The sequence below is a fragment of the Oncorhynchus mykiss genome, chromosome 7, assembly GCF_057628025.1.
Source record: "Oncorhynchus mykiss isolate SJ-2025 chromosome 7, ASM5762802v1, whole genome shotgun sequence".
In the NCBI taxonomy this organism is placed as follows: Eukaryota; Metazoa; Chordata; class Actinopteri; order Salmoniformes; family Salmonidae; genus Oncorhynchus; species Oncorhynchus mykiss.
This window is the reverse complement of record NC_143028.1, coordinates 72,879,165-72,902,174: the sequence shown is the minus strand read 5'-3', so window position 1 is coordinate 72,902,174 and position 23,010 is coordinate 72,879,165. Positions and strand designations below refer to the sequence as shown.

At 39.8% G+C, this 23,010-nt stretch overlaps 1 protein-coding gene and 1 long non-coding RNA gene across 11 annotated transcripts in view; one reads left to right on the top strand and one right to left on the bottom strand.

Annotated features, from left to right (window-relative positions):
• LOC149982671 (uncharacterized) overlaps positions 1–23,010 on the top strand; it is a 216,866-nt gene that overhangs the window by 160,510 nt on the left and 33,346 nt on the right. The window lies entirely within an intron of this gene.
• tfap2c (transcription factor AP-2 gamma (activating enhancer binding protein 2 gamma)) lies at positions 82–22,346 on the bottom strand. 10 transcript variants are annotated; one of them, XM_036984149.2, is made up of 8 exons: positions 21,810–21,916; positions 17,504–17,962; positions 17,239–17,290; positions 15,600–15,683; positions 14,397–14,619; positions 6,543–6,661; positions 2,016–2,157; positions 82–1,674 (listed from the first exon to the last, which is right to left on the bottom strand). In XM_036984149.2, exons 1-8 carry the CDS (start codon positions 21,843–21,845, stop codon positions 1,380–1,382), a joined length of 1,410 nt encoding a protein of 469 aa, XP_036840044.2. In that variant the 5' UTR covers positions 21,846–21,916; the 3' UTR covers positions 82–1,379. The 10 variants fall into 10 exon arrangements, 9 of the variants coding, with proteins under 9 accessions (XP_036840044.2, XP_090098068.1, XP_021466346.2 ...); XM_090241942.1 differs by having other exon boundaries at positions 15,612–15,683; XM_021610671.3 differs by lacking the exon at positions 21,810–21,916 and adding an exon at positions 19,157–19,594.

The following is a 23,010-nucleotide window of genomic DNA, read 5'->3' as shown; positions in this document are numbered from 1 at the left end:
AAGGCTCTATGCAAGGCTCTATGCAAGGCTCTATGCAAGGCTCTCGCCCAGAGAGAGGAGAGGAGAAAATCAACAAAGTCCTTATAACAGGGTTGTCTTTTTATTACTTTTCCTAGGACTTTAAAACAGTTTTACACATATTCAAAAAGCATATCATACCCACTGCCTAACCTCTACATTATAAAAACTAACCCATTTAGAAAAGTTTAACACATTGTAAAAAGTGAAGCCATACACCAGAATGATTCCATTATTTACATATCCCATTAAATTACAACATCAATTAGAAAGTATTTACATTCAGGGTAAAGGTAACGGACAAAAAAAAAAAACACTTCTCGAAAGAAATATAAACATTTTGCATACATAGACACACACAAACAATGAAACACATACACTCTTTCTGGTGTACTGGCTGAAAGAGATACAGTTCAGATGACAATGTCTTATTAGGGTTGGATACATTTAACATCAATATTGAATAGTTTTTGTACTGAAGGTTAGGGATATCTAATCTGGTCCAGGACTGATTCCTTTTACATTGCAAAGTTTACAAATACTAAAGGAACCAATGGGCAGTATGAGTACTTAAAGACATGGTTCAAAGTAGCAAAGAGCCCATTGCCTTTTGTCACAGCCCACAAGTAACCATCTGGTATCAAACACTGAGTAACCATCCCTGATCCAACACTGAATGGCTGCTATTGCAAATCGCCTTTAAGGTTTCTGGGGAAAACAGACAAACACACAAACAGGCTTTTTTCCAGACCTACTAAAAAAACTCCCATGAAAAAAACACAATAACACTGTACCCATTGAAGTCATTTTGAAAATTCAAGCAATGAATAAAAAACGAATGAAGTGGATTTTCTTCTCTTCCGTAGAAAAAAAGTGTCCTTTGGTAAGTCCAATGGGAACTGAGCACCGCGGAAGAGACACAGGAAATCAGAGGCTTTGCCTCCAGACAGAAGAGGGGAAAAAAGCTGAAAAGAATTCACAGCCACAGCAACCCATCTTGAAATGATGTCCTCTAGGGAAACAACAAAGTCTGCTTTCTGTTCCTTACCCCATGTCAACTAAGTCCAGACCCTTTGGCTGTGCACAATTTAAGCACCCACTACTACAGTAGGCACCAAGGTAGGTCGATCTCGCATTGAAAGCAGCCCAAAGGTGGTAGCCGGGCAAAAGTCAGTGTTATTTGAGAAACTAAACTTGTAAACATTGGCCATAATGGGGTAAAATGTTCATTTTCAACTGGGCGGATACACAAATAAATCTAGAATTGGAATCATACAGATCATTTTCGCTTCTAAATATCGATGTCAAAGAAGTCCAAAGGGGAAAGGGGGGGCTGTACAGTCCAACAGAATAGTATTTCCTCATTTCCTGTGCTTCTCCATTTTGTCAGAGGCTTTGCTACCATTGTCGGAGGAGCCCTGCGTGTCGCTGCCCGAGCTCAGGTACATTTTGTCCACCTGTTTGAGGGCCTCATTCAGGTAGTTCTGGAGGGAGGTCATGGCGGCGCAGATGGCTGGCGAGCCGAAGCCGTGAGTGATGAGGCTGAAGTGGGTCAGGCAGCCCTGGATGCCCTGATCCAGGATGGGCGCCGGCCGCGTGTTCCCCAGAGGCGAACGGTCCTGAGTCAGCAGATCGGTGAACTCTTTACAGATTTGCCTGGTGAAAAAAAGATGACAAAAATGTTGATAGCGAAATGTACATGACCCAGACATGGACTACTGGATTTATATATAGTTGACAATGATCCAATCAGAGAAGTACACGGTTTCATGTTGACACTATGAAATTGGGAGGTCTCAAAAGTAGCATAGTTATCAAGATGTTTTATAAGTCAAGAGCAGATTGAAAACTACAGAATTTTTTTTTTTAAAACTTTGAAAACCGAGTCAAAACTTCACATACCTTCAAAACCCTGCAGGGCTTTTATGAAAATTATATCCCTTAATTTGGAGAAGAGAGACAGATAGAGAGAGACAGAATGACAGAGAGAAACTCACTTAGCAGCAAGGAGCATGTTCTTGCGGGAGTTGACCTCATTACGTTCCACGTGTGGTCGACCAAGGTATTCAGCGATGGCCTTTGCCGGGAACTCTGTCTCACACGAGTAGCCAAAATCCCTTGCTAAGTGAACGGCTTCTCCTATAAAGACAAAGACACCGTTTGAAAACTACACAAACAGATGCAAAATAAGACACCAAAACTTATCTAGGAGACCGAAATGCAAATGTGGTCTTGCTGACATACCACAGCCCACAGGGGCACTATATGTAGATAGTGGAACAGTGCAAGGAACAATAATCAGTCGTGCTCAGTCTCTTAGCTCGGGGGAAGACAAGCCACTGAGGGTGAATGTATCCCATCTTCAGGGAGGACTTCCTGCATGGTCTTTAATGGGCTGATGTGGCTAACTGCACCCGGACGGCCTGTAGCACCAAACAGAGTCACTTATTGATAAACACGCACATCACATGGGGAATGTAGCAATTCAGAAACGCTAGGCTTTAAGGTCAGTTGGCCCTCCTGGCAAGTGGAACACGTGATAACCAGCCTTGATTCAGACTTTGAAGGTCTCTCAATAACACCGGCCCCGAGTCATTCTCCTGCACCCATGTATAGGGATTAGGGATAAGAGGGAAAAAATGAAATCACACGTGGCTATGAGAGGTTAGACGTGATTAAATTAATATTGGGCACACAGCTATGCGTCATTGTTTAGACATTGTCTAGCCGAGGTATGACTGATGAGGGCGTCAAAGATGGGATTCATAAATAAACGGAGGTGACTATTCTGCCTCAAAACAACGAACGAATCTAGACAAGAGACATCTTCATGAAATACTTCATGAGAGGAGATGGGCAGGGCCGTTGCTACGTACAGTTGAAGTTGGAAGTTTACATACACTTAAGTTGGAGTCATTAAAACTAGTTTTTCAACCACTCCACAAATGTTGTGTTAACAAACTATAGTTTTGGCAAGTCAGTTAGGACATCTACTGTGTGCATGACACAAGTAATTTTTCCAACAATTGTTTACAGACAGAATATTTCACTTATAATTCACTGTATCACAATTCCATTGGGTCAGAAGTTTACATACACTAAGTTGACTGTGCCTTTACACAGCTTGTAAAATTCCATAAAATGATGTCATGGCTTTAGAAGCTTCTGATAGGCTAATTGACATAATTTGAGTCAATTGGAGGAGGACCTGCGGAAGGAATTTCAAGGACTACCTTCAAACTCAGTGCCTCTTTGCTTGGCATCATGGGAAAATCAAAAGAAATAGAAATAGAACTGTTTGGCCTTAATGACCATCTTTATGGTTGGAGGAAAAAGAAGAACACCATCCCAACCGTGAAGCACAGGGGTTGCAGCATCATGTTGTGGGGGTGCATTGCGGCAGGAGGGACTGGTGCACTTCACATGATAGATGGCATCATGAAGCAGGAAAATTATGTGGATATATTGAAGCAACATCTCAAGACATCAGTTAGGAAGTTAAAGCTTGGTCGCAAATGGGTCTTCCAAATGGACAATGACCCCAAGCATACTTCCAAAGTTGCAAAATGGCTTAAGGACAACAAAGTCAAGGTATTGGAGTGGCCACAAAGCCCTGACTGCAATCCTATAGAAAATGTGTGGACAGAACTGAAAAAGCGTGTGCGAGCAAGGAGGCCTACAAACCTGACTCAGTTACACCAGCTCTGTCAGGAGGAATGGACCAAAATTCACCCAACTTATTGTGGGAAGCAAGTTAAACAATTTAAAGGCAATGCTACCAAATACTAATTGAGTGTATTCAAACTTTTGACCCACTGGGAATGTGATGAAAGAAATAAAATCTGAAATAAATAATTCTCTCTAATACTATTCTGACATTTCACATTCTTAAAATAAAGTGGTTATCCTAACTGATCCAAGACAGGGCATTTTTACTATGATTAAATGTCAGGAATTGTGAAAAACTGAGTTTAAATGTATTTGGCTAAACTTCCGACTTCAACTGTATGAGTACACTGGCGGTCAGGACCACAGTATGTATTATTATTATTTTTTAATAATACTGTTGAGTGTTATAGTAGTAGAATTCACAAGGTGCAATTTCCAAACTTGATTGTCTATCAGGAGCTTTCCTCTTGTTAAATTCACTCACTGAGAGTCAGTCAATTAGCCCATGTCAGTTAAAACATTTTAGATTGGTAAATTAGTCTAGTTAGTCTAGCCAGCTAACTTGTAGTAATCATGGCTGAAATTACCCAGGGGCCCTGACTTCGAAGGGGCCCCCATTGATTTCGTTATTCACTCTAGCTTAGATACACTACACTGCCAAAAGTATGTGGACACCCCTTCAAATTAGTGAATTCAGCTGTTTCAGCCACACCCATTGCTGACAAGTGTATAGAATTTTGCCATGCAATCTCCATAGACAAACATTGGCAGTAGAATGGCCTGTACTAAAGAGCTCAGTGACTTTGAACGTGGCACCACCACCTTTCCAACAAGTCAGTTCGTAAAATGTCTGCCCTGCTAGAACTTCCCCGGTCAACTGGAAGTGCTTTAATTGTGAAGCGGAAACGTCTAGGAGCAACAACGGCTCGGCCGCAAAGTGGTAGGCCACACAAGCTAACAGAACGGGACAGTCGAGTGCTGATGCACGTAGCGTGTAAAAATCGTCTGTCCTCAGTTGCAACACAATACCGAGATACAAAATGCCTCTGGAAGCAACGTCAGCACAAGAACTGATTGTCAGGAGCTTCATGAAATGGGTTTCCATGGCCGAGCAGCCGCACACAAACATAAGATCAAAATGCGCAATGTCAAGCATCGGCTGGAGTGGTATAAAGCTCACCGCCATTGGACTCTGGAGCAGTGGAGGGCACCAATACATAGTGCCAACTGTCAAGTTTGGTGGTGGAGGAATAGTGGTCTGGGGCTGTTTTTCATGGTTCGAGCTAGGCCCCTTAGTTCCAGTGAAGGGAAATCTTAAAGCAACAGCAGACAATGAAATGCTAGACAATTCTGTGCTTCCAACTTTGTGGCAACAGTTTGGGGAAGGCCCTTTCCTGTTTCAACATGACAATGCCCCCGTATAAAGCGAGGTCCATACAGAAATGGTTTGTCGAGATCGGTGTGGAAGAACTTGACATGGCCTGCATAGAGCCCTGACCTCAACCCCATAGAACACCTTTGGGATAAATTGGAACACCGACTGAGAGCCAGGCCTAATCACCCAACATCAGTGCCCGAACTCACTAATGTTCTTGTGGCTGAATGGAAACATGTCCCCTCAGCAATGTTCCAACATCTAGTGGAAAGCCTTCCCAGAAGAGGGGAGGCTGTTATAGCATGATTTTGGAATGAGATGTTTGACAAGCACGTATCCACATACTTTTGGCCATGTATTGTATCATATTAACATGGCATAAGTCATGACAAAATGTGTAGAATTGCAGGAAATTAGCTGTAAAACGGCAACATTTTTTCCCACTCTGTAAAGCATTTGTTTACCTATTGTTAATACAATATTTTTTTCTGATAACATCTATATCTGTTATATTTTTTAATTGAGCTGAGTTAATGTGAATGAATGTGTATCGGCTAATTGTATAGCTAATAGACTATGTGTTTGTAGATCGACTGAGGTGAATGAAGCTGCAGTACCCAATGTGATAATGGCTTGGGTCATTTTAGTTTTTTTGCCATTCTCCAAATAGCATTTTAGAGTTATTAAATTGTATAGAAAACCCCACCCATACCAACACACACTCACACACATTAAAACTCACACCCTGGCTACAGCTCTGGAGATGTGTACTGTGTGGTGATTTCACATGTTCCCTTTACATCTTTGAAGAGTTTGTGTGATCTGTAAGACAGGAAGATTACAAGCTACACATTTCTTTGGTCATGTGTGTTGTATTAGATAGTGTCACAGCCGTAATAGACAGGCCTGGACTCGATAAAGTTTCAGGGCTATTCTTGTGCTCTTCGGTCTTGCCAGCTTCTTGATAACCTCAAAATATCACCAAGACAGTCAGTGTGGATAACGTCAACGCTGCCTTGATATTCAAAGACAGAGGAATGCCAGCAAGAACTCAAACAGATTGGTCACAGCCATTTTGACCAAAAAGGAATAAATTACAAGAAAAGTACTAGCCACGGTTACTATATACTATATACAGCCAGCATTATAGTAATAATGCTTAGGGATCTCAACTTTTCTGTTTATCATAGAAATGCTGTATAATGAATAGATAGATGGTAGAAACATCATGGGTGTAAGCAACGGTGTCTGATCACCATCTCAGACAACTTAATCAGATATTGCTGATCACATCTCTCCGTGCATAATATGTGCAATAATCAATTCAATTGACAGACCATTTTTGGACAAGCCAGCTTGTTCAAAGAGTAAAGATGGAGATGAGTTCTATGCATTGTATTTCTATGGTGTTATATATTAAGACCACTCTAGGGCACATTTTGCCACAGTTTAAGTTTGAAGAGGAAATTGAGCGGCGTACCTTCTACCAGTGCAGTTAACAGGGTGACGTTAGCAGCCTTTCTCCTTCCAGCGGGCAGGTTGAGCCCAATCTTGTCCAGCTTCTCTCTCAATGACCGGCCACCATTTTTAGACTTGGCTCTGTAGGAAAAATAGCGTCATCATTAATTGACAATATGTAAGCTTTCTTTTTTTTTCTCTCTCTCTCTGTCTCTCTGTCTCTCTGTCTCTCTGTCTCTCTGTCTCTCTGTCTCTCTGTCTCTCTGTCTCTCTGTCTCTCTCTCTCTCTCTCTCTCTCTCTCTCTCTCTCTCTCTCTCTCTCTCTCTCTCTCTCTCTCTCTCTCTCTCTCTCTCTCTCTCTCTCTCTCTCTCTCTCTCTCTCTCTCTCTCTCTCTCTCTCTCTCTCTCTCTCTCTCTCTCTCTCTCTCTGAAATGTCCTTGTTTTTAAAAGAAAAGCAAACAAAACATCACTCCTGTGTTCCAATGGCACGTTGAGTTAGCTAATCCAAGTTTATAATTTTAAAAGGCTAATTGATCATTAGAAAACCCTTTTGCAATTATGTTAGCACAGCTGAAAATGGCTGTACTGATTAAAGAAGCAATAAAACTGTTCTTCTTTAGACTAGCTGAGTATCTGGAGCATCAGCATTTATGGGTTCGATTACATACTCAAACTGGCTTTTCTATGCAACTCTGCCTAGAAGGCCAGCTTCCCGATGTCACCGCTTCACTGTTGAAGTTGAGACTGGTGTTTTGCGGGTACTATTTAATGAAGCTGCCAGTTAAGGACTTGTGAGGTGTCTGTTTCTCAAACTAGACACTCTAATGTACTTGTCCTCTTGCTCAGTTGTGCACCGGGGCCTCCCGCTCCTCTTTCTATTCTGGTTAGAGCCAGTATGCCCTGTTGTGTGAAGGGAGTAGCACACAGTGTTGTACGAGATCTTCATTTTCTTGGCAATTTCTTGCATGGAATAGCCTTCATTTCTCTGAACAATAATAGACTGACCAGTTTCAGAATAAATCAAACTGTAATCGAACTCACAAATGCTGATGCTCCAGATACTCAACTAGTCTAAAGAAGGCCAGTTTACTTCTTTAATTAGCACAACAGTTTTCAGCTGTGCTAATATAATCACAAAAGTGTTTTCTAATGATCAATTAGCCTTTTAAAATTAGAAACTTGGATTAGCTAACACAACGTGCCATTGGAACACAGGTGTGATGGTTGATGATAATGGGCCTCTTTACGCCTATGTAGATATTCCATAAAGAAATCTACTGTTTCCAGCTACAATAGTCATTTACAACATTATCAATGTCTACACTGTATTTCTGATCAATTTGATGTTATTTTACTGGACAGAAAAGTGCTTTTCTTTCAAAAACAAGGACATTTCCTAGTGACCCTAAACTTTTGAACGGTAGTGTATATACAGTTAAAGTCAGAAGTTTACATACACTTAGGTTGGAGTCAATAAAACTCGTTTTTTAACCACTCCCCAAATCTCTTGTTAACAAATTATAGTTTTGGCAAGTCGGTTAGGACATGTAATTTGTGCATGACACAAGTCATTTTTCCAACAATTTTTTACAGACAGATAACTTCACTTATAATTCACTGTATCACAATTCCAGTGGGTCAGAAGTTTACATAAACTAAGTTGACTGTGCCTTTAAACAGCTTGGGAAATTCCATAAAATGATGTCATGGCTTTAGAAGCTTCTGATAGGCTAATTGACATAATTTGAGTCAATTGGAGGAGGACCTGTGGAAGGAATTTCAAGGCCTACCTTCAAACTCAGTGCCTCTTTGCTTAACATCATTGGAAAATCAAAAGAAATCAGACAAGACCCCAGGAAAAAAATTGTAGACCTCCACAAGTCTGGTTCATCCTTGGGAGCAATTTCCAAACGCCTGAAGGTACCATGTTCATCTGTACAAACAATAGTATGCAAGTATAAACACCATGGGACCACGCAGCCATCATACCGCTCAGGAAGGAGACGCGTTCTGTCTCCTAGAGATGAGCGTACTTTGGTGCGAAAAGTGCAAATCAATCCCAGAACAACAGCAAAGGACCTTGTGAAGATGCTGGAGGAAACCGGTACAAAAGTATCTATATCCACAGTAAAAATAATCCTATATTCGCATAACCCTAAAGTCCACTCAGCAAGGAAGAAGCCACTGCTCCAAAACCGCCATAAAAAAGCCAGACTACGGTTTGCAACTGCACATGGGGACAACTATCATACTTTTTGGAGAAATGTCCTCTGGTCTGATGAAACATCAATAAAACTGTTTGGCCATAATGACCATCATTGTGTTTGGAGGAAAAGGGGGGAGGCTTGCAAGCCGAAGAACACCATCCAAACCGTGAAGCCCGAGGGTGGCAGCATCATGTTGTGGAGGTGCTTTGCTGCAGGAGGGACTGGTGCACTTCACAAAATAGATGACATCATGAGGAGTAATATTATGTGGATATATTGAAGCAACATCTCAAGACATCATTCAGGAAGTTAAAGCTTGTTCGCAAATGGGTCCTCCAAATGGACACTGACCCCAAGCATACTTCCAACGTTGTGGCAAAATGGTTTAAGGACAACAATTTCAAGGTATTGGAGTGGCCATCACAAAGCCCTGACCTCAATCCTATAGAAAAATAAAAGCGTGTGCGAGCAAGGAGACCTACAAACATGATTCAGTTACACCAGCTCTGTCAGGAGGAATGGGCCAAAATTCACCCAACTTATTGTGGGAAGCTTGTGGAAGGCTACCCGAAACGTTTGACCCAAGTTAAACAATTTAAAGGCAATGCTACCAAATACTAATTTAGTGTATGTAAACTTCTGACCCACTGGGAATGTGATGAAAGAAATAAAAGCTGAAATAAATAATTCTCTCTACTATTATTCTGACATTTTACATTCTTACAATAAAGTGGTGATCCTAACTGGCCTAAGACAGGGAATTTTTACTCTGATTAAATGTCAGGAATTGTGTCAAATGTATTTGGCTCAGGTGTATGTCAACTCATACACTCAAACTCAAACTCGGGTATATGTATATGTATATATTATGTATATTATCTTTTTTGGGGGGGAAACTTAATATACTTTAAAATGACTGAAACCAAATAGAAACTGTGTAGAAATTATAATGGACCTACATTCATACAGTTTATTGACTGTGTCCAGCTTGCCAAATAATCACTAATATGAAATCTAGACTATCAGGGAACCTTTTTAGTGCGGCCCTCCGGGCATCTTTGAAGACCGAATGTGGCCCCCGGGGAAAAATTTGTTTGACAAATCTGCTCTAACTTTAGAATTTAGCATGTTCCATTCTATAGGCTATTTGTGATGGAATGGTTTTTCTATAAAGAGCAGAGACAGCAACTCCAGACTTCCTGTCACCCTAACTCCAGACTTCCTGTCACCCTAACTCCAGACTTCCTGTCACCCTAACTCCAGACTTCCTGTAACCCTAACTCCAGACTTCCTGTCACCCTAACTCCAGACTTCCTGTCACCCTAACTCCAGACTTCCTGTCACCCTAACTCCAGGCTTCCTGTCACTTTGAGAGAGCATAGGAGTGAAAGGCCCATCCCTGAAGGAGGCCTCATCATACACTTTTGAAAACAAATAAATCAAATGAAAAAGAGCCTCCGATACCCTTCCTGACCTAAAAAAAAATAAAACACTGACACAAATTATGTTTTTCCCGCCTTCAGCACATAGCAGGGAAATCACACACACACACGATTCAGTTTTCCGCATGACTGATTGGCAGGCTTCGCTCCGTCTTTGGTGGGTGAGAGAGACAGCGTCTTTGGGGAGGCATGTGTGTGACTGCCTCCCTCTCTCCACAGCCCCCACTTTATCCTATCGCTTCATGACCTACTTAACAGTGTCTCAGTGTGTGTGTGTGTGTGTGTGTGTGTGTGTGTGTGTGTGTGTGTGTGTGTGTGTGTGTGTGTGTGTGTGTGTGTGTGTGAGAGAGAGAGAGGCGTTTAACGTCTGTGGCACTGGCAGGGGCACATGGGAAGTGAGAAACATGCCTTCCCAGCAGAAACAGGCAGGGGCCCTGGTCAGAATCCCATAGTCCCTCAACAGACTGCCTGCTGACATATGGGGCACAAGGTCAACTACTCATCAGCAATTAAAATAGCCCTGCAACCCCCCTGAACACACACTCTGTCTCTCTCGCTCTCTCATATACTGGTGCTAACTACTCTGATGTAACCTTTCCCCAAAGCGAAGTACCAGGAATTGCAGAGTATACAGAAAGGTAGTCAAGATGCTTTCAACCACACAATTACTAAAGAGGAACGGCTGCTTTTAGAGAACCACCTTTTTTACGTATCCGTCAATGTTGCTTTACTGACCTACTGTCTGTCTATGAACCAGGTCGGAACTTTTCTTCTCACTACAGACCTGCGAATGATACCAAGCTTTCATCATGTTTAGTATCCAGCAGCACCCTGAAGCACTGTGCCTTCACAAAGTATTCATACCCCTTAACTTCGTCCACATTTGTTGTGTTACAGCCTGAATTCAAAATGGACAAAAATATATATTTTTTAAATGCCCTTTAATGACAGAGTGAAAACAATGCTTTTAGAAATGTTAGCAAATGTATTGAAAATACATATATATGTCATTTAATCTAGCATGCACACCCCTGAGTCAACACATCTGAAGTAGCTCACTATTTAAAAATATATATATATTCTAAAAACCTTGTTTTGCTTTGTCATTATGGGGTATTGTGTGTAGATTGATGAGTTGTATTTATTTTTTATCCATAACAAAATGGGGAAAAAGTCAAGGGGTCTGAATACTTTTCGATTGCACTATACATCTGTAGCTCACTAGCAGCTGCATTATCCAACTTGTTGTTTGTATTTTCTACCTTCATTTAACTAGGCAAGTCAGTTAAGAACAAATTCTTATTTTCAATGATAGCCTAGGAACAGTGGGTTAACTGCCTGTTCAGGGGCAGAACAACAGATTGTCAGCTCGGGGATTCGAACTTGCAACCTTTAAGTTACTAGTCCAACGCTCTAACCACTAGGCTACCCTGCTGCCACAGGGACATCTCTCGGAGACATGCATGTTATGTTATGTGTTGTATGGACATCTCTCGGAGACATGCATGTTATGTGTTGTATGGACATCTCTCGGAGACATGCATGTTATGTTTTGTATGGACATCTCTCAGAGACATGTATGTTATGTGTTGTATGGACATCTCTCAGAGACATGCATGTTATGTGTTGTATGGACATCTCTCAGAGACATGCATGTTATGTTTTGTATGGACATCTCTCAGAGACATGCATGTTATGTGTTGTATGGACATCTCTCAGAGACATGCATGTTATGTTTTGTATGGACATCTCTCGGAGACATGCATGTTATGTTTTGTATGGACATCTCTCAGAGACATGCATGTTATGTTTTGTATGGACATCTCTCAGAGACATGCATGTTATGTTTTGTATGGACATCTCTCGGAGACATGCATGTTATGTTTTGTATGGACATCTCTCAGAGACATGCATGTTATGTTTTGTATGGACATCTCTCAGAGACATGCATGTTATGTTATGTATGGACATCTCTCAGAGACATGCATGTTATGTTATGTATGGACATCTCTCAGAGACATGCATGTTATGTTATGTATGGACATCTCTCGGAGACATGCATGTTATGTTTTGTATGGACATCTCTCAGAGACATGCATGTTATGTTTTGTATGGACATCTCTCAGAGACATGCATGTTATGTTTTGTATGGACATCTCTCGGAGACATGCATGTTATGTTTTGTATGGACATCTCTCAGAGACATGCATGTTATGTTTTGTATGGACATCTCTCAGAGACATGCATGTTATGTTATGTATGGACATCTCTCAGAGACATGCATGTTATGTTATGTATGGACATCTCTCAGAGACATGCATGTTATGTTATGTATGGACATCTCTCGGAGACATGCATGTTATGTTTTGTATGGACATCTCTCAGAGACATGCATGTTATGTTTTGTATGGACATCTCTCAGAGACATGCATGTTATGTTATGTATGGACATCTCTCAGAGACATGCATGTTATGTTATGTATGGACATCTCTCAGAGACATGCATGTTATGTTATGTATGGACATCTCTCAGAGACATGCATGTTATGTGTTGTATGGACATCTCTCAGAGACATGCATGTTATGTGTTGTATGGACATCTCTCAGAGACATGCATGTTATGTGTTGTATGGACATCTCTCAGAGACATGCATGTTATGTTTTGTATGGACATCTCTCAGAGACATGCATGTTATGTGTTGTATGGACATCTCTCGGAGACATGCATGTTATGTTTTGTATGGACATCTCTCGGAGACATGCATGTTATGTGTTGTATGGACATCTCTCGGAGACATGCATGTTATGTGTTGTATGGACATCTCTCAGAGACATGCATGTTACATGTTGTATGGACATCTCTCAGAGACATGCATGTTATGTGTTGTATGGACATCTCTCAGAGACATGCATGTTATGTTATGTATGGACATCTCTCAGAGACATGCATGTTATGTTATGTATGGACATCTCTCAGAGACATGCATATTATGTTATGTGTTGTATGAACATCTCTCAGAGACATGCATGTTATGTTATGTATGAACATCTCTCAGAGACATGCATGTTATGTTATGTATGAACATCTCTCAGAGACATGCATGTTATGTTATGTATGGACATCTCTCAGAGACATGCATGTTATGTTATGTATGAACATCTCTCAGAGACATGCATGTTATGTTATGTATGAACATCTCTCAGAGACATGCATGTTATGTTATGTATGGACATCTCTCAGAGACATGCATGTTATGTGTTGTATGGACATCTCTCGGAGACATGCATGTTATGTTTTGTATGGACATCTCTCGGAGACATGCATGTTATGTTATGTATGGACATCTCTCGGAGACATGCATGTTATGTTTTGTATGGACATCTCTCGGAGACATGCATGTTATGTTTTGTATGAACATCTCTCAGAGACATGCATGTTATGTTATGTATGGACATCTCTCAGAGACATGCATGTTATGTTATGTATGGACATCTCTCAGAGACATGCATGTTATGTTATGTATGAACATCTCTCAGAGACATGCATGTTATGTTATGTATGAACATCTCTCAGAGACATGCATGTTATGTTATGTATGAACATCTCTCAGAGACATGCATGTTATGTTATGTATGAACATCTCTCAGAGACATGCATGTTATGTTATGTATGAACATCTCTCAGAGACATGCATGTTATGTTATGTATGGACATCTCTCAGAGACATGCATGTTATGTTATGTATGGACATCTCTCAGAGACATGCATGTTATGTTATGTATGGACATCTCTCAGAGACATGCATGTTATGTTATGTATGAACATCTCTCAGAGACATGCATGTTATGTTATGTATGGACATCTCTCAGAGACATGCATGTTATGTTATGTATGGACATCTCTCCATGATTTCCTAAATATACCAAATCAGCTGGAACAAAATTAGTGATCCTTTGAGCTGCTGTCAACCATATTTTAACAGACTAGATGTTGGCCATTGTTCACAATTGCATCCAATGAAAAAACAGTAACACCTGTCATTCTAATACATTATGATGCAGTTATAATGCATTTGTTTATTAAACCTTTGGGGTAACACTTTACCAGGTATAGCACATTATGATTGATGTTATATTGCTTTGCAAGACCTGTCATAAGCAAGTTTCACACCCTTAAAATGTCTTGTAACCATCTCATAATGAATTCATATTGTGTGGATACTGACCTACGTAGGACTCCCCCTAGCAAAGAGGCGTTGAGGCATTCGGGAGGAGACAGGCGCCGCTGCACCTCTGCCACAGTCACCTTGTACTTGGAGGTGGAGCTGAGAAGCGAGAGACGTCCAGGCACTGAGCAGAACACCTCGGTGGGGTTGGACACCATGCCTAACAGGGACTCCTTCTGGAAGGGCAGGCCCAATGAGTTGCCCTTGGGGAGGGACAAGGGGCCTGGGGAAGGGGTGGAGAGAGAGAGGAGAGGTTAGTATGAGTGTTGGTTAATAATGTTAATAATGTTAATAATGTTAAGATGAATTATAATGAGAGGAAAAGTACTAGGAAAAGTTGGAGTATCAAGGTTAATGTAGAGTATCTTTACTGTCCCATTGGAAATGATGGTTTGCAGAGAGGATAGACAGACATTAGACAACATTATTGGACTTTATGGAGGCTGTGCTACATTGTAAACATGTTATGGGTGAAGAGACTGTTTCTTTGAGAAATTCCTAGAAAATGTTTCGTTTTTTAAAAGGATTTGATTCATCAAGACTGGCTGCATTTGCCGACAGTTGTAAAAATCCCTCTCCACTGTCTGTTGTCGCCCCACAGTGCAGCTTGGATTCCAACTTTAACATGATTTCTCTTATAATAAACTGTGAAATGTAACATCATCATAATGATTTGTAAAAAAAAATCTATATAACTCAGAATTATTACATGTAAACAACAAACCTGTTTCCTTTGCGGAAGCCAAGATGTACACCATAAGTGGCCATTCACTAAATAACTATGATGAATTGGTGTGTTTTTCACCAACAGTCATTCCTGAGGTTTCACAGCTAAAAGTCCCCTCATTCCTACCACCCACTGACATGACATCCACACGTATACACAACTGTTCCATGCTACTTCACAGAGAGTCCCTTTTCCCTGCCTGGCCGTAGACCAACCCTGTCGCTACTTCTAATTGAGTGACTAAAATAAAGACTTGTTTTACAGAAACATGGCCCAAATTGGAGGTCCATTTTGGATCAAACGTTCAATGGTCTGTAGCTTCTAATCGAGTGGATAATAAGAACCTAACCTAAAAACTTCTGTTGTACGGCAACAGGGCCCAAACTGGCAAACTGGGTGGCCATTTTAGATCAAAACTTCAAGGGTCAAACAACACAAGTCACACCCAGACAAACATACAAGTACACTACATATACCTTCATCCTCACCCGCAAGAATGCCCCCCTCATAATAAGTCCTCTGTAAGCGATCAAGGTTTCTGCCCCCTCGTAGTCCTAGTACTGAGACAAGAATCACAAAGGGGGAGAAAATGACAATTTAGAGCTCATCTATAGGGTACAAGCCTAAGAGTGAAGTATTGCTGCCGCCGTTTACAAGAATGTAGGCTACCCACAGTCTGACCTTGAGTGGAAGATCAATAAAGTGAGCCAGCACACACTGTACCGAAGACTATATGTCCTTTATCGTGCTGTACAACTTGCTACCTCCTTAATATTGTATTTTTTTTTCTCGGATTGTCGAATTGATTTAAAACTAATCATCAAAAATGTCCACCAATTTAATACAATCCAAAATGGCTGCCATTGAGAAAAATATGCAAAACGAAGCATTGATACCATTTAGGTAGCTTTAACACAAATGCTTATACTGTAGCTGGATTTAATATTTTATTCAAGCTTTCAACTGCCTAAAAAAATGGCCATCAAAAATGCGGCAGATTTTTGTACTAATTTTTGTACATGTAGGCTTTATTACAGAAAATATATTAACTATTCTTTACCGTCCTTGCCAATGTTGCAAAGGAAATTCACACAAACTCTTGTCAAGCACCACATCACAATAATGTTATCTACCATCACAGTTCCTGAACCTGTATGTTCACAGTGATGTTGTTTTAACAAATCTCACTAACATCTATTATCAATTTACTACTAATATGATAACCATGAATTCAACATCTACAATTCATTAATCTATACATTCATTCGGTTACAAAGGTGGTGCAGAATTTCAAATTAACGCACAAAATGACTGAATGAAAGACTGTTGAGGGTAGGGCCTACTAGATAACACTGAATCCTCCTCATTCAAAATATTTCATGTCCCAACAAATGACTGAATTGTCCTTTGCATGCAAGTACGATGCCACACCCCAGCTAAAGCTGGTTCTGCAGAAAGTCAGCCAGCGAGTCTCAAGAAGAGCAGCGACCCATTGGACTGCTTTCAACTGGAATTCAAAAGGAGTCGAATGCACCAGCTTAGACCTCTAAAGACTTTCCAAAGCGCTCCCTCTCCCTCTCTCTCTCAATGCAGTATTTCAACGGTTGCACAATGTCCTCAGTCCCATCTTGTCAGCCATAGGCTGCCATTTTGAAAAGGTTATTTTTCTGATGTTCTATTCAAACAACCTCAGCACAGGAATCCACAGAGGACCAAACTAGGCTTAGCTAAGTGAACCTCATGACTACTGGGATTATCAATGTATGTACCAACAAGTACAACTACCAGCCTTTCCTATTCAGATTTTCTATCATCAAATGCAAAGACATGTAACTGTACAAATAATTGCTAAATATTTGTAGAAGTAGAATTTTCCAGGTACAGTATGTACTTAGTAACAAGCAATCTCAGCTATGGAGTAAATGTAAACAGCTCTCAATGTTTCTCTATTGCATTCTTGTTACCTGTTGCACACCAATTTCTGGCACTGTGCCCTTATACATCAAGCATGTGTAACTCACAAACCAGTAAGGGAATATTGTATTGAAATTGTGAAAGCATTTCTCATATGTCAATATATTGTAGGCTACATATTTGGAAAGTAAAATAACCCACCTTTTTTGATGACTGTCTGATCTGCCATTATAATACTGTGGTCATCTACATGCTGAAAAATAAGTAAAAAAGAAAAATGTAATACTTATTCTTAGAATAATAATTAAGGGCGTTAACTATGAAATATGACATTTACATTCCATTCATGACAATACAACCATGCCTTTCCTTTGCAAGTCTATTTAGTTTTAGCCTGACCATTGTTTTAGACAGCATGCCTCATTCAATTTCACCCAGACAACAAAATCACAATCAAATCACTCACTTGAACATCATCCAGGCCATGGCCCATTTCATGCAGTCCTATGTTATCACCAATGATGGTTGACTCAATGCTATGGGCGTGAGGCGGTAACAGCTCTGGCCGACGGAAGCCTTCTCTTCTCAAGCCGGACGAGCCGCCGTCCAGGCCCAGAATCTGGCTCGCGAGTCCGCTTCGCGAATGAGGTCCCAGTCCTTCTTGACCATGTCGCCCCGGCCATGACTGCTGTTGGTTAGAGGACGACTGGTGTATGGAGTTAATGTTGAAAGGGTCGCCGAGGTGCGAGTAGGGGTCACTGGACTGGGGGTATGATATAGGCTGGTATGGAGGTGGGAAGTACGGGGGTTGGAAGTCTGAGTTGGCGGAGTGGGAGAGGGACGGCGACGGGCTGTAAATGTGCTGGCTCACTGCGGGGAGGTGAGGTAAGCGGGGGTTCCCATTGCTACTCCCGTCGTGCCTTTCCTGGGAACAGAAGAGAGACCTTAGTTTAGGTTGATAATGATATAGGGATAAATTATAATATATTGTGCCCCTTGTCAATTAGACAAATCCGTAGTGAATCAACAGTCCTCGACAGAATTTATTGGAAAGACAACTGTGTTGACAGCTAAGCCTGATGCAGACGTCAATATTTATTTTTCACCATCGATTAGGAAAACATATGGTAAAATGTTTTACACATTCATGCATAATATTTAGAGGCCGAAATGAATCTATATATATATATATATATATATATATATATATATATATATATATATATATATATAATGTTATTTCAGTACACAATTATCAGAAGAAGGCTGCTTAGAACAACCTTGAAAAGGAAGACATGGTTTCACAATTCAAAGTAAAAATGTATATTTTGTTGCACAGAAAAATAGCTCAAATAATTTTCTTATTTCTGATAGCATGCAATCTATGTGGACTGTTGTGATATTGCTGTTACCACATCACCTCTCAAAAGACAGTCTGGAGGGGACTATTTTACTACCCTTGTGGCCTATATTATTATTAATAATAATAACAATAATAACAACAATACTTTGGTAATTGGTAATTGTAATTATTGTAATTAGTAATTGTAATTAACCTGACTCAGCTCAGAACAATAGGCCTGCCTAAGTAAATCAAAAAGCTTTATACTATCACCTAAATCCAACTCAAGTAACACAAAATATACTTTATTTAACACAAAATAAAATGTTATTTATTGAAATCAAACCGCGTGTCGTCAGTAGCCAATGCACTGGTCGAGATACTGCGGAAAGAGTAGCCCATCTGGAATAGCCTATATACAACTTCTAATGTTCCGTTAAGAAACATATTTAGGCTACCATTCAAAGAAGAAGAAAACACTCGACGATGAAAAATAGCATAAGCTAACCACTGATCTTTCTTTTTCAAAATATGCTTCCTAGTTATAACCATTTCCCATGAAAATACTTTTCATTCCGTCAAACTTTTATCAAGTACTGTATCTAAAAGGGATTGCCGCGCGACAAATATCTATAAACAAAAAGTCTACCCATTAAAGACGCGATAAAGCGATGGGGCGCATGAGGGCCACAATATTTTATTATGAAATAATGTTCTTCCATATTTTCTAAACTTGTTGAAACGTAATGCCGTGCGGTTTGTGTAGCTAAAACTCACCTCACAGTCATCCTCGTACTTCACGTTATCTGCTAGTTTCCACAGCATAGTTTCTGACAGACAAAAGCTTAAACCAAGAAGGCTGACCAGGTAAATTGGTGGTCGTCTACGAGTTAATCCAGGTGGGAAACAAAGTAAGACTGTAGCCCACTTCCTAGAAATCACGAATAGACTTATTCAACTCGAGTGGGGCTGCGGTTCCTTGAAGCGCACTGACGTTGGAGCGTGATTCGGGCGGCTATCAACATAAATCTTAACAGCAACTATGAGTAAAAACAGTTTTTCAAGCAAGATCCCTTCCAGTAGTAAGCGGTAAGCAGTTACGCAGTGACTATGGGACGAGGCGCTGAATATATGAAACTCGACTCCCTCTGACGGACAAAGTGATGATGTTCAAACCTTTGCTCCTTACTGAATCCGCTTGAAAGTATGTGTACTATATTTACATAGGTTAGATATTTTTAGGGGGCGTGCCTTTGTCGTGATGTCATCTTGAATATGGCCGAAGACAAAGTTTGCTGATTGGTTAATATTGGAATAAGGAGCCAATCATATTGCTGTCCGTCTGCAGTTGCTCTCTTGACAAAAACATTATAGGCATATACTTTCGATAATAATTTGTTATTATTATTATGCTATTATTGGTAATTGTGGCCGAATAACTGAATGCAGAATAATGCATAGCCTATAATAATATCATAGTTAGAAACCTTGATTTAAAAAATACTGTAAGTGATAACAATAGCCTATGAATGTAATCGAGAAAATTGATATTTTTTTAGCCATGTTAAGTTAACTAAAAGATCTTCAATAGAAATTTGCAAAACAATAGCCAATATAATAATGATAGTTTTAACCATGTTTTGAGGCTATACCGTGTTTGTTTACATTTACGTTGTTAACAAACACTGGAGAAAAAAGCATATATTTGGGGTTCTGACAGTTGAACTAAACTCGCGATGCATTTATAGGTTATATTCTTCAAGAATCAATGGGTCAGAATTGGATCTACGATTCCAGTTTTAATAAAGCAAGAGTCAACGCGCTCATGTAAAATATTCCGATTTCCATCCTAAACATTTTAAATAATTGACAGCTAGACTACTTATACGTACTTAAAAAGGAATAGCTGGGGCTTTACCTTGACGTTTGGTACCTTCAAAACCTTAAAGCCCCAAGGCTTAAAAGCATAGTTCTTCTTCAAACCACTAAGCACCAGGCATCTCAACGAAAATCTCCCCCTTAGAGCTTCATTAACATTTTAGGTGGAGCATTGCAATGTCCAAAATAAAGGTGTCCTTGATGTTTGGATATGCATAACTTCACGCAAAAAGGGAGTTATAGCCTATTTTAAAGACCATATTTGTGTTTTTCTTTTTGTTGTTTCCAATATCATTGTGAAATATGATTTAACCTATAGATACAGCAGTTAGTTAAGCTAAGGGTTTGAATAATTTTCTGTCTGATAATTGTTAATATGCATGGAAAAACAATACAAGTGTCTTTATCATTAAGGTTTTGGGAATGCGTAATAATGATTCGACGCCTGGGAAACAATAACGATTGGGGAAGATCAGCTCACCCATGAACGACGCAGTGGCTTTAAGCTGCGTGTGCTTCTTCTGAGCGTGTTAAGATATGAACCAGAAATGAATGCTCACTAATTAAGGGATGTTTACATCGCGGTGGCAGAGAGTAAATGAGGTTAGACACGCAAGAATTGCCTATCCGTTGTGTTTTGAACAGGGATTTTTATCATGTCAATGACAATCATGGCAATGCCAATTCGTTTAAACAAGAACTCTTGACAGAAAACCCCATTTTAAAGTAGGCCTAAATTGTTATCCATAAAGGCAATTAGTTACAAGTGTTAGGCTTCACGTGGGCCATGTGGTTTAGCGTAAATATGAAATCCTCTTTCGAAATAGAACAAACACGTAGGTGAATTATGCAAAAATTATGTCACACTGAAGAAGCTAAACTCATGTAGAATATATAGTCTATGTTTGACTATATTCAGAGACAAATTACCATTTTTTATGGACATGCAACATCAAGGTAACAGAGTTTATATTAATAGTCTAATATTATTTAGGCTACTAGTTTATTAGTGTAGCCCATATATATATATATTTTTTTTAAAGGTGCACATTTGGTCTAGGCTATAGGCAACTGAGTATTGTGAGACATAATGTTCTTGAAACGAATATTGGCAACTGGTTTACCAGAAAACCAGTTGCCAATATGAACTATAAATCTGAGTTGACGTCGGTTATATATTTTTTAAATCATACACGATATGTAATGACCAAGGTGTATGGCAAATGTAGGCCTATGACTATCTCTTCTTCTTCTTCTTCTTCTTCTCTTCTTCTTCTCCGAAGTCGTGAGCACCCGAGTATTTCAATAAATCAACGTTATAGGGTCTATTATCATAATTATTGGTTTAATAATAATAATTAATTGAAATTGTATATTTAGCAATAGTAAAGCCGCTATCAATGAACGCGCAGTAGCCTAGTACAAACGACCACAAGGTCCTAAAAACCTGTATCCTATCATTTAATGTAACGTGCTGACTTATTAGGTCAAAAGATAAACAAGTAATAGTCATAATCATTTTAAATAAAAAGCTAAACAAGCATTTGCTTACCCGCCAGTCTGATTCGAGCCTCTCGAGTAAAGACATCTGTGAGGATCGCGGTATAATTCCAGTGGAAAGGCTATGAAAGAGAGAATTCGCAAGTCTATATTGCTGAATTCACCTGGTTCTCTTGGAATGCGCATGCGCCCTGCATGGTAATGCACCTGAGTGAAACCCTATGCACATTCCTGTGATAGGCCTACTCTAAGGTTGTTCGATGTTCCTACATATCTCTACACATTCGAGGGTAGCCTAAACGACTCGTATGGAAGTGCATCTTCATAGAATAAACGCATTTAAACCATCAGAGGAGCTTCTGAATAGCCAATAGGCTTATTTATTTTAGTTTCTTTCCATTTCAATTAACTACAGTTACATTTTATTTTCCAATGTGTTTTGTGGATTCCTTAGGCCTTCATATAAACGTTAAACGTATTTTAGCCTATCGTAAACTTGTGTAGGGTAGGCCTAATTATTAACACAATACAGAAAGGTCGCTGGTTGGAAAACCCTCGCCGACTAGGTGAGAAATCTGTCGATGTGCTCATGAGCAATACACTTAACCCTAATTGCGCGTAAATCGCTCTACGAAATTACAGAGATTCAAATTTGTATCCTGAAATAGTCGCAACTCCAAAGCCTAGTGCCAGAGGATAACCAAAACTCTTTATTGCAAAGGATAGCTTGCAGCGAAATACCGAGAATTGCCGGCTACAACATCAAGAAAGTTGCATTGATGCGTTCCAAGTTTCGTTCAACGAACGACTGAAGGCTTATAAGGCTAGCCTTTACTGTGACAAAGTAATGACTTAGGTGAATAAATGCATGGTCGCTCTATTTTATTTGATCCATCTTTAAGGAATACATTAAGATGCGTATGAACATACAGTATCTGTAAAAAAAAAACGGAATAATTTACAAAACATTTACAATATAGAAATGACAAGGGCAAAGACTATCTAATTTATTTACTTGAATGGGAAACAGAATTTCCCCAATGTGACTTTTTCTAGAGGTCATAGGTGACATTTGCACAATCGTTGGCCAAAGAGCTGATATGATTGGTCAAAAGACCAATCAGTGAAAAAAAAAGATCAGAATTGGTCTACCTGCGTAAACGCATATCCTAAATTAGTTGACTCTAGCCATCTGTAGAGTAGAATTCCAGAGGTCTGTCTACTCTACACTAAGCAGATTCTGAAGGCAAAGT